Raw genomic sequence first — 12,586 nt, 5'->3', positions numbered from 1 at the left:
CATGCCTTGATTACATTCGCAGGACTCGGGCACCCTCACAACGCTGATTATTTTAATGTGGCAGAATTGATACGGACAAGTGCTGGGGGCCAGCAGACGGCTGTGCCTCACCTGCCTGTGAGGGGCCAAAGCAGTCCGAGCCGGGGGCCGGGCTCCCCTACTTTGGAGGACAGCAGTGTTGATTTTTGTGGGATCCTTTATAGATGCGTTTAACATTCATCTTAAAAATCGAAAATATGTTTTAGGATCAGTAGAAAACAGGTACCTCCGAATAAAAGAAAATCATTTTGGTTTACAGCCCTGTGTTTCAGTACGGTGGTTTTCAGCGGTGTTATTCAAAGGGACGTCACTTTCATTAGGCAGACGTGCAGATTCTAAGCTTTAAAATAAGCTTATTTTAAGTGGAATTTCTATACTCAAAATTATCTAATTTTGACAGGCATTGGGAATTACATGTAGTAAGAGGGGGGCAGGGAGATTTCATCAAAGTCAGCTGGAAATTTTCCATCAATATTATATACTTATCACAGATGCCAGAGTTAGACGTGGTTCTTAAATGTGGCAGTTAATAACAGTATTACAAAAGCGAAAATGGAATTCTTCCAAAAATTAAATGAATGATGATGGAATGCTTCCACTGGGGTGATGTGCTATGAACTTGGGCTAGTCTGGTAAGAGGGGGTTGTTAAGAGAGGACGTGTTGAGAGCTGCAGGCGGTGCCGCTCATGCAGAAGCCTTCGTGGGTATCCCAGACCAGCAGCCCTCCGGAGTGGCACCGGGTGGTTGCTGGCCTGACAAGGAGAAGTAGGCATCATCTTCCCATCTTTGTAGAGCTGACAGGAAGCCCAGTGCTTTGCACGTACCTGTGTTCAGGAATGGTTTTCTGAACCCTGATGTTATTTGGGCAGAATGTGATCCCTGTGCCTTGACTTACTGGGGGTAGAGAAGACACCCCCAACCCCCTGCAGTCCCTCTGTCACCCTTCATCACCCCCCCTCACATGCCTGCCTATGAGTTCATAAGCTCGGGAACCCTGCCCAAGTCAGGCACCCTGTCCGGGTGGCCCTCGTCAGACGGGGCCCGTGAGGCCAGCCGTGCAGCTGGCCGGGCTGAGAATGGAAGTCCCTGAGGGCTCCGGCGCCCCCCAGGGGCGGGGGCAGAAGGAGCCAGCGGAGGCGTTTCAGGCATCAAAAGCCTAGAGAGAAAAGGGCCCTCTGATGAGTCCTTATGTGATCAAGCAGGAAATAATCTGCTCATTAGTTATTTTCATTTAAGAGATGTTTTATGCTTTCTCTTGCTTTTTCCACTCAGAACAGAGGAAATGGACTCAAGGGGACGTTTGTTCAGATTTTTACAACTTGAAAATATATTTGATAGGGTCTAGATTTCTTCTTTTTCAAGTTTGCTTTTTAGGTTTCTTCCTCTTTTTATAGTTTACTGATTTACCAAAGAAATATTTGCTTAGGAAAAATGTGGAAGTATATAAAGATGTAAAGAAGGAATAAAAATAACTCAGCATATAGAGGCAGCCACTGTTACCTTTTTACTCTGTTTCCTTCTGGGTATTTTTCTGTGCCTTTGTTCTTAATTGTGGAGGATACTTTTCCTGTATTTTGCTTTTTTTCTCCTATATTTTTATTATTTCCTGATGTCATGAAAAAAACCTATTAGTGATCATGCTTTTAAAATCACTATGTAAAAATCCACTTTAAGACCGTGTCACCATTTACTTCGTTATTCCCCTTGTGTTGGGTCATTCAGGTTGTTCATAGTTTCTCCCTAGTATAAATAGTTCTGTTGTAAAAAAAAAAAAAACATCTTTGGAAGCCTTTGCCTCAGTTCTGATTTTTTCCTAAGGTAGGTAGATACCAATACTTGGCATTGCTGGGCCGAGGATTTAAGCACTTCCGGCATTCAGGATGCATCTTGCCAGATTGCTTTCCAAATGGGTAGGAGCTCTTCCTCCTGCCACAGGTAGCCTATGAGAAAGCCCGTCTTCAGCACCCTCAGCAGTCGTCAGCTGTGGTTTTGTACTTTTTGCCATTATCCTGCATTAAAAATAGTATCTCATTGTGTGGCTGAGCCTCTATTCGTGCACTTAATCTGTTATTTACATACTTAACATTTTTTATGTGTGATTTGTGTTCCTGTCCTCCCTCTACTTTCTCTAGGGTGATGAAATTCGTCTTTTACAGACGCAGAAGAAACCTGCTTGGGGCAAAGGCAGAAATAACTGACGCTGATTCCTAGAGCCTCTGGCTTCCCTCCTGTGCGCTCATTGTGGGTACCATCGCGGTGCTTTCCTTCCCTCTCCAGGGCACTGTGTGGTCAGGGATTCAAACATGCCAGTGTTTTAGGAACGGAAGGGGACTTGTGCCTTTGGCGTCGCTCTTCCGGGTTTGTGCCCCCGCTCATGGTCCTGTGCACTGAGCAGACCTTAGAAAATACTGCAGGCATGTCATTACCGCACTCTTTCAGCTGGAACTCCTCCCTTAGAGTTCTCCAGCAAGTGTGTCGGTTAAATGGATGTACTTGAGGGTCGGGTCTATGAAGTTTGTCTTGCTCCCACAACACCTAGCGCCCGGCACATTCTAACACTCCAGATGTAATTGCCAGGAGGTGTGAGCTGAAGACCCACCCACAGGATTAGCTCACACCTCACCAGAATGTTACTGTGTAGGCTGGGGTTTAGGCCTGGCATTGCTTTGCCCTGTTTTGCTGGGGCCTTGTGAAACTCAGGCTCTTCTGCAGAAGGACGCTGAATGAGCTGGGGCGTCGACTCCTTTACTGGCTGGGAGATGTGTCTTAGGTTTGCTGCCCCCAAAGCCAAGGGAGAAGGGCGAATGGTGAATGGTGGTAGCAGATGGGATTCACTGGAGGAAGGACAGAAGTAAGGAGGCACGCCCTCCTCGTCCACAGGGTGGGTGGAGAGCAGAGGTTGGTCCTCAGGACAAGCAGTACCCCACAGTAATTTGCACACGGCCGTGTAATTTCCCACTTCACATCCAGAGAACACTGTTTGGGGGCAAAACCCACTCTGGGTTGACTTTCACCTTAAAACACCATAGCCGAAAGTTATGGGAACTGTAAGGGACAAAAACAACAGGGACTCATGGTGCCTCGGCCTTGTGCCCTGTCCTCTCCCTGAATGGTCTGTATTCAGGTGACCAGTCTGGGCTCCTGCTCCCCTTCTTTACAGATCAACACTCACAGTTATCAAAGCATCCCTCAAATGCTGTGGAGGGCACCTCGGTGGGGCTGGGGCCCAGAATGCTCTGTCAGTGTGGTTGAGGGCCCCTCTGCTGGAGATTGGGGAGGCTGGTCCAAACGAGGGCTTGTGGGCCAATTATGTACCCTACTTGGTTCCAGTCCGCCTTGAACTTTGAGACACCAGGAAGTTGTGACCTGGAGTAAGAGCTACAAAGAAACATAGTGGGAGGGACTATGAGGCCATATTTTATTTGGGGACGTGACAGATTTTTTTTATTACTTAGGTTAAACCTAAGCTTTATAGTGGTGTGAATGACAGATAGGAACTGGACCAGTACGGGTTGGGCTTGGCAGTGTTAGTGATGTGATGGGGGGCCTTGCACTGCCCGCTGACCTGCAGCTTGGAGGCTGTAGTCTGAAATATACAAGGCTTCTCCAGTCCTGGGGTGAATCTGGTCCCCATGGCCAAGCAGGACTCCCAGGACCGCAGCAGTAGCTCCTGGAATCTCCAGGTAGCGTCACCATGTCACCAAGACGGGAGATTGGACCTTCAGGAGAATACTGAGGGTCAGGGGCCCACCTTCCCCGCACCACTTCTCTTCTGCCATTTCCTATCTGGGAACCCCATTCCCCCTCACCCAGAAAATACCAGTATTAGCCATCTGGGTTTGAGCACAGGATGTGGAGCTAATCACCGGTTGGTTTATGCCTTAACTTGCATTATTGCAAATTTATTGCATGATTGAACAATTTTATTTTTTTTGAGAAAGGAAACAGTCAAGTTCTAATTAGACATTCACAACACAAAAGAAAAAGCAGTGTCAGTTTCATCTTCTAAAGCTTTTGTACATGCACCCAAATCCCCATTGAAAGCTCTCCAGCTGTTAACCTTGACCCAGTTGTGCTCTAATTAACCTTGCCATTTCTCAACACTGGGCTTTCAAGATAAATGGAAATCTTGTCCTCGTCCTCATATACCCTTGACTGAGGACACGTCACGGCCATCAGCAGAGGTTGTTCTGGTGCATGTGGCTTTGGAACGGCCCCACGCAGCAGGGGCCAGGACATCTGCCTGATCGGCCGGATTGGAGGCATCTGCCATGCTGTGCACAGGCAACAGATGTCCCTGTCAGACACCTCCTGTCTTCATTTCATGCTCTACTGGTAATCAATAGTTAGTACCCAATCAGTGAATGACTTTTCTGTTTCGTCAGTCTGATTTGTTTCTGTTGTGAAATGTACCACCAAGTTTGAAGAAAAAGAAGGCATTATAAATGCTCATTAGGTATTACATGGTTTTTTAAAGCATGATGCTATTGCACACTTCATAGACTACAGCATAGTGTAAACATAACTTTTCCATGCATGGGAAAACCAACAAATTCATTTGACTTGCTTTATTGTGATATTTGCTTTATTGGGGTGGTCGGGAGCTGAGCCCCCAGTACCTGAGGTGTGCCCGTAATATGTAGAGTTTTGACTTTAGCCTAAGAGCAGAGGGAAACCATGAAGGTGGGGGAGGGGGCAGTTTGTCATATAATCAGAGTTTTTGGTAACTTACAAAGGCAATTGCGGCTACACCAGGGAAGAATGAATTGGAGAGAGGGGATCTAGGAGAGCTCAAGGCATTTGTAGGCGTCCAGGCAAAGAAGCCATGTAGTTGGGACTGGAATGGTTCTGGTGGTGCAGGGAAGAAGGGGAAGGCAAGATTAGCTCGGTTTGGTGGTAGGTTCGATGTGGCTAGTGAGGGAGAGAGAATGGTGAGGATGCGAGATGCTAGAGGCTGGCGGCCCAATTCGTGCGGTGGGGATTCTGGAAGAGGTCAAGTTTGGAGTGGAAGGTCATCAAGCGTTGGAGATGCGTTTGAGCACTCTCAGGGGAGATGTCAACTAGGCGGCACTCTTTATTAGAAGTGTGTCATGTTTCTGCTGAGCTGTAAATAAGACTTGATGAACTGTCCTGGGAAACCAAGTACTCTGGATGAAAAGTTTTAAATCTATAATTTTGTTGATTTTTAAAAATCCAAACACACACATTCTTAGAAAAGAAGAATCTCACAATGACAAAGGAAATTAAAGTAAATATCTTACATGATCTGTTTTCATTTTTGCGTGTTTCTGTGTCAGGCTTTTCCCATTAGCATTCATGTTTTAAGTAGTTATAATCCACATCCAACATTGTAATAGGATTGTTTTCATTTCTAGTTATCACAAATATTTTCCCACATTTGTATCTACCGCTAAGATGCTGTATTTAAAATATGTTGCATAATATTCCATGCTTTGGGAAACATGAATTATATATAATTTTCTAAGCAATTTCTCTACTTTTAGATTTTTAGATTTCGTTATTACAAGTAATACTTCAATAAATACTGTTATGCAGATCACCTTTATTTTTCTCTTGCATTTTTCCTTGGGTAGAATTCTTATGAGTGAGATTATTGGGTCAAGGAGTTTGAATGGGTTTGCCGTTCTTGATATGTGTAAAGTCAAATGTCCTTAGAACTGCTGGCACGGGTGGGGGTGGGGGGCGCTGCCATAGACCTGAGCTGTGGCCTCCACATGGGGCCTCGTCGTGTTTGCTTGGGTTGCATAGCCAGTGGCCCTGACCGTAACAGGGAGTGCTTGACAAAGTCCCACGGTCACCTGGGGCCTTTTTCATCTTACATCGGCTAAGTGTGCCAGTTGGTACCTAGAGATTACCGTGAGGCTCGCACTCTTGTTCACCCTGGGCTGGCTTTCGCCTCTGTCCAGGTTTTCTGCTCTTAGGATAGTACCATAATTACTTAAGAATCCGTGGAAGGTCCTGAACTGGTTGGTTCCCCAAAGGGATTGTCTGACCTAGCCTGAGACTCATAAGCCTTCTGTTTCTAAAAGACTTGCAGTGGAGCTACAGACCTTGGGGTCCCCTGGCTTTGGAGGGATTTCTGAGATCTTGCATGACCTGGTCCCTGCCTGCCAATCCATGCTTCACTGCCACTGCTTGAATCTCACTGCTGCTACACCCAGCCGAGCCTCTTCTGGTGCAGGACGGGGCCTTACCTACACATACTGCTGGCTCTCACCCAAGTTGCTTCCTCACCCTCTGCCTCTCTGAATCCTGCCTGTCCTTTAAGACTCCACACTACTTGCAATTCCTCCGGGTTGCTGGCTCTGACTTGCCAACAGCCCTCCCTCTTCTATGAGGTCTTATAGTCCTTTAGTCCCCCTTCCAGGACTTAGCACACAATTGTAAGCATTCTGGTGAAGTTCACCTTTGAAATTTTTACCTCTTGCAGGTAACTGCTCTCCTCGAGGCAAAAACTGAGGCATATTTCCCCTGTAGACCCCTCGGAGTCTGGCCTTAGTGCTGAGCCCTTTGCCAAAGCTCAATAAATCTAATGTGACCTATAAAATAAAAAACTGTGCTACATGATGCAGTGGCAAAGCGCTTAGCCATTCTTCTCTTACATATGTCCAGCATAAATGCCCATATTTCAAAGTTGGTGAGGATATTAAAGTGCTCCTAGAGGGACCCACTCAGATACTCTCTATCTGGTTGCAGTGTGGGGGTTTGGGAACAAGTTACGGCTGGAGAACCACAATCTAGTCACTTTTGATTTCTGAGTATCCGATTTGCACTTGGTGGGAAGGGTGATTTGACAGAAGGGACCAGGGTGGGTGAAGAGCAGTAGGAAGCACCAGACTATGTCTGGTTTTTAAGAAGACGAGTGTCTTCAGCTGCTGGGAACAGAGCTGGAATTGTTGTAAAATGGTGTGTTCTGCTATTCTGTTCCTTGAAAGATTGGTCCCAATGTTACCCAGCTGTCTTTACAGCCCAGATCAGTCAGGAGTCTTCAAGGGAAGCCAACCCAGTTCACCCTGGAACTTGGAGCTTCTCTTGGGCTCCAGGGCACAGCTTGGCCCAGTGGGGAGCCTCAGGCTAGGAATCAGGAGCTTTGGGGCTGGGCTGGCTCTGCCATGGCCGGCTCCGGCCCTGCGCAAGCTTGGGCCTCAGCACACATGCTCATTTCTAGGACAACATGCCTGAACTTGACCATCACTAGGTTCTTCTGTAACTGAGCTTAAAAATAACAGAATTAACACTCTAAGAGGGTAAGCTTTGATGCTGTTTCTAACTAAAATTGAGAAATAGGCTCTTTGACACATTTAATGACATGTGTTAGTGTGTGTGTGGAACTTTACACTTAACTTGCTTTTCTTTTTTTTTCCTAGCCAAACATCATGTCAATGGCAATAGAACAGTCGAACCTTTCCCAGAGGGAGCACAGATGGCTCTATTTGGTAAGATATCAACTCTGAAAGAAAATCCAAATTGTGTGCAAAGACTAGTGCCAAATTTCTGAGTTTTAGAAAGTGTCCTCAGGGCTTCAAAATCTGGGCTTTTGTAGATATTTACAAGTCATTGGAGCCAAAAAACTATTGAGTTCTTATTATTTCTGGGATCAGGGAGGCTCATTCTATAGAATTTAATATGCTTTCTTTTCTCACGTTGCAAACCAACTGAAAAACTGTATTTGCTCTTATGTCCACACTGTAAATTAACCTGATAATTTAGGGTTTGAGTGTTTCTTTCCTAGGGGGGACCTTTTCTTTTCTTTTTTTTTTGCCACATTGATACACAATTTTGTTTAAAGGCTGGAGTTCAAGCATTTCTGAGCTTTTATTCCATGAAACTCAGTCTAACTGAATGATCTCTTTCTCCTCCATCATGAATTGAGCATATTCCTTAGGAAGAAACATCAATTCAAATGTTTTAAACAGAATAACATCGAATCCCTGTGTGTGTGTGTATATGTATTTCTATATTGTATATATTTACAATATATGATTGTGTGGCTGAGCAGAACTCTGTTAGATGCCAAACCTTTTGGTGGTGAAGTCATGTCTCCTCACTTCCATATTTAATGTCCCTGAACTTCCTTCAAGAGGTCTTTACCTGCCTTCGCCCCTTTCTCCCCCCATTTTCCCACCTCTTTCCCTTTTCCTCCTTATATATACATCCCTTCTGTCTCCCCTTCCCTGCCTCTGCAACAATGCCTGGGGCATCCTTTACCACTCCCTCTGGGACGACCACCTCTGTCCTTGGATTTTCATTTTTTTTCTCTTCTGGTTTCTTCCCCTCAGCCTTTGGACAGGTTCTGTGATCTCTGCCATCCTGAGAACCTGAGGTCCCCTGACTGCATGCCCTCATCTAGCTTGCCTCCGCCCCTAGTCTTGACAAGGGCTTTGATGTAGAACTGCTTTAAGCATTGAAGTGTCTTTGAGCCAGAAATTAGCCTCAGGATAGCCTTTCTCTAAATTAGCATATTCAGGGGAAAATGTTTCCTTAATCCCAGAGATGGAACCAGAATTCGTAATCAGTGATGATTAACCGCTGGAGAGTCAGGAAACAGAGCTGATTCTGCCTAGGTGTCTGTAAATCTTGCTCTGTAGGGGCTACCACTTTTTAAAATGCACTGATCAGTGGTTAGAAATTATTATGCTCAGAAATGTAAATGGAGAATGTGCATTTCCTAGAAGAAAAAGCATCACGGACCCTCTAAAAATGTGTGCTAAATATCTGATTGGTTAACTTTCCTCTGAGGAATCACATCCCGTGGTGCCACTTCACGTAAGTTGTACGCCCAGCACGGTGTCTGTTACCAGGCGAAGCAGCTGTCACATCAGTATTCAAAGGGTTCTTCTGATGACCTTTTTTTTTTTTTTGGGTCTTTCACATTTGTGAACCGCAGACATGCTAGACATGTTAGACATGCTCGGTTCCATGTTCTTCTGGGAAATGTAAAGTGAGACTGACCTAGTTTAGCGGGTTTCCCTCTGTTGTGATATGGGAGGAAAACTTCCTCCGTGAAGGACAGGCCCCAGTACCAGGCGGGCCAGTGACACTGGCTACAGAGCTGGAACTATCAGTGAATAAAGCTCTGACAAGATTACCGTGGTAGCTTTTTAGTCACAGGTTTGGTTTATAGTGGCTCTGTAAAAATCCTAACCCAAGCAACTGCCCGTGTCCAAGCCTTGGCCTTGGCACCCGTAGTTGGAGGGGGCCCATGAACTGCTCCGAGGCCCTTCCCCTTGTGTCTGCCTCTTACGTATTCAGGACCTAAGGCTCATTTGGGGACAGGCAGTCCCTAGGAGGCCCCCTGAGAATGGCCAGAGTGTGTGCTTTTAAAGGAGGTGAATCCTGTGCATAATCTCTACAGCCACAGAATCATACAGATCGTAAAAAAGAATATCTTTTGACATCTAAGAATTACATTATTAGAACCGATGTTTGGCTCTCCCAAATGGTTAAATTAAAGCCCCTATTTTGGTTAAGTATATGCAGGCATTTTATACTCATGTTTTTAAAACACTTCTCTCTCTCTATTACTTGTCCAGACACCGGGCCTAGTGGAGTGAGTGTGTGGGATGGATTTTGGGGTGTGCTTCTCTCGTTCTGAATTGTTTACAGTGATACTGAAAAGGTCAAGCTAAGTATAGCACTGAGCTCTGACATATAGGGGGCCTTTAATCCTCCCAGCACTTTGCAAGGCTGTAGGATTATATAAGAGAGGTCAGAGAGGTCATTTGACTTGTCCCAAGTCACTCACTCAGCCAGTGTGATGGTGGAGCTAGAATCCGAGCCCACTCCTAACTGACCCCGAGGTCCACGCTCCCTTTAGGGCGTCCCCTGACCCTTGGCACTGGTGGACGAAGCTCTGAGAGAGTCTAGTAGACTCAGAAATGCCTTTCAGTTGGGATCTATGCACAGAAACGTGATTTCCAGCCAAGCCAATTTAGCAAATTGATTTGTGAATTTCTGTGCTTTCCCAGAGTGCTCTGAAGGGCTCTTGAGAGACAGCTTTTGTCTGGAAAAGACTGCTTGGAGTGACATCTTCTTCCCTTTACCGTTTTCCCCCATTTGATTTTAGTGGCATGTGTTAATGTGCAGGGGATGTCTTACATCTGCTTGCGTGTGAGCTCACCAAAGCAGCCGTGGCACTTTCTACTTGTCCAAAGTCATTCTTCAGCATCTTAATATTTTATGCCAAAATAGTACCACCAGTTTCAGTTCCATTATCTACTGGTGAGTCATTTGCATGTCCCTCACAGAATGCTGCCTAAATAGGAACTTTTACAGCGAATCCACTCTGAAAGTGGCCTTGAAACTGCCGTGAGGCATTTAGATTAGAGACAATGATGTAAGTTAATGCACGGAGGGTGAGGGACAAGGGCACACTCCAGAGGGGGGAACCCGAGCGTGCTTCTACACCAAGGGACCAGAGAGTACATAGGGGATCCCTTAATCCCTTAGTTTCCAGCGTATAATTTTCACGGACTATTTTTACATTAATATGTTCATTTTTTTTTCAGATTTTCTTTGGCGGTCCATAGGCAAGTCCTTGTCTTTCTGTGGCCATGGTCTGTAGCTTCTTTCTATGTCGCTCTTTCTCTGGTGATGCTAACAGCTCTGCTCTTCCCATGGCTTCTCCTCATCTGCGTGTGATGATCTCTTACAAGTCAGTGGGAACTCTTTTTCACAAGCTGGAGAAGCAGAATGAACATTTCGCCATTACTTAATGCCTTTGTTCCCAGTAGCTGGGAGCACCCTTTGGCGACCATTCCTTTACTCCTATGACAGCCCTGTGAAGCGGGCATCCCTGCACTCTTGTAGAGGCAGAGAAAGTGAGGCACCCAAAGATGAAAAACATCTGGTCCCATAGAGGGAAAGCTTTCTCAGGCATCCACATCATATTTGCCAACACGCTGTGCCTGGCTTAGAAAGGTTCTCCCCGGCCCTCAGTGACTTCATGAAAGCCACCTTCTGTCGGCGGTGGGCACCTCCTCCCTGCAGACAGCGCGGGCTCCAGCCTCTCTACGGTGGTGGCTCTCGGGCAGGGAGCAGCTAGTCATCGTTGAAAAGGCTCCATCAAGATGATTTATCATTTCTAAATAAAACAAAAGCTTCTTAATTGAGAAGAGGGCAGAGAGGCTGGAGGTTGGGGTTCCTGTCTCAATTTGTGAAGACTTGCAACACAATTTTTAAAAATGAAATACAACTTTTTAAAACTTAAACTTTATGACCAAGTACTATACTTTAATCGTCCAAACTGGGATACTTTTGAGAGAGAAAAGGGCATTGTTAAAATTTATGTAAAAATAATGAGGTATAAACCTGGAGGATTTCAGGCAACTAGGCTATATTATCTCCCCCTATAACGACAGTGTACATTATAAAATATTGTGCCAAGAGTAATAAAGACAGTGAGTAAAGTTGAAATTGAAGAATAATGAGCTTAGATATATAAAATGAAGCAAACAAATTAAAATATTGTAATGCAACAGACTTAAGTTATATGTAATATAGCATCAATACCAGTAGTCATACTTCTGAAATTTTACTCAATTTTGTCATATTCTTTCTTAATGGCTATAAATTAAAAGTTAAGCCATATTTAAAAAATCTGGTTCATAGCATTTCAGTAAGAAGTGGGAACTTGATCTGATTATAGCCTTACGGTTTTACTATTAATACCAGCCAATGATGTCAGGTAATGAACTCTCCATCACTAGAGGCACTCAAATGATAGCCATTCCTAACCTGCTGGAAAGTGGGACTAATTGGCCTTTAAGATATTTTCTTCTCAGTGAGAAGTTACTTTGTTTCAGCATGGTAAGTTTTTTTGTAAAAATTACTTGTAACTCAAAATTCTTTGATTCTATTTGGAAACCCACGTCCAGTCTCTCTGGGGAGGGCCAACAGCAGAAGGGCCTCAGTGGGTTCTTAGGGTCTTGGGGTTTTTTTTGATGCTCCTGAGAGCCTGACAGCAATGGCTTTGTGAACTCAAACCCCCACAGAACCTGTTTTCTTTGTCAGGTTCTCTTATGGTTCTTCAAACACAAGGGAGCAAAAGACGATCCAAGACACCATGAAGATAGGCTGATGATCTCATTACGCATTTGTTTGTAGCCAAGGTGCCAAGAATTTGCTAGACTCCTCCTTGAATAGCTATGTGGAAGGAAGGCCTGATTCCAGAGCAGCTAGCAGTGACTGGAGGCCCATAGATGCCCCCACTCTGGGGTGCTCACCTTAAGCACCCCAAAGGGGAGTGAGATCAGTGTCTGTAAGATGAACCCCCATCCTCCCCCACTGCCAACTTGCATTGGAGTTGAATTTTGAAACAGCCACAGTTATTTTGTCTGCCAGCCAAGAAAACAGCATTGAAAACAGCAGGCAATATGTCAGACTTCAAAGGAAAATATATTGGTGTCTCATTGGCTTGAATCCAACATTATGTTGGTAAATAATCAAATCCCGGTGTGGCATATTTCTCTCTGAACCTTGACTGAAAACGATTGAAGACCATTCTGTGAGCTGTGGAGTGGCAGTC

The 12,586-nt window shown here is 45.1% G+C and overlaps 1 protein-coding gene across 1 annotated transcript in view; it reads left to right on the top strand.

Annotated features, from left to right (window-relative positions):
• MSRA (methionine sulfoxide reductase A) overlaps positions 1-12,586 on the top strand; it is a 376,285-nt gene that overhangs the window by 145,063 nt on the left and 218,636 nt on the right. The window contains exon 2 of the mRNA XM_036888793.2: positions 7,428-7,496. Coding sequence (XP_036744688.2) covers positions 7,428-7,496 — 69 coding nt within the window. The remainder of the gene's footprint in view (positions 1-7,427; positions 7,497-12,586) is intronic.

The sequence above is a fragment of the Manis pentadactyla genome, chromosome 1 (assembly GCF_030020395.1).
Source record: "Manis pentadactyla isolate mManPen7 chromosome 1, mManPen7.hap1, whole genome shotgun sequence".
Lineage (NCBI taxonomy): Eukaryota > Metazoa > Chordata > Mammalia > Pholidota > Manidae > Manis > Manis pentadactyla.
This window is presented reverse-complemented; position numbering and strand designations above follow the sequence as displayed.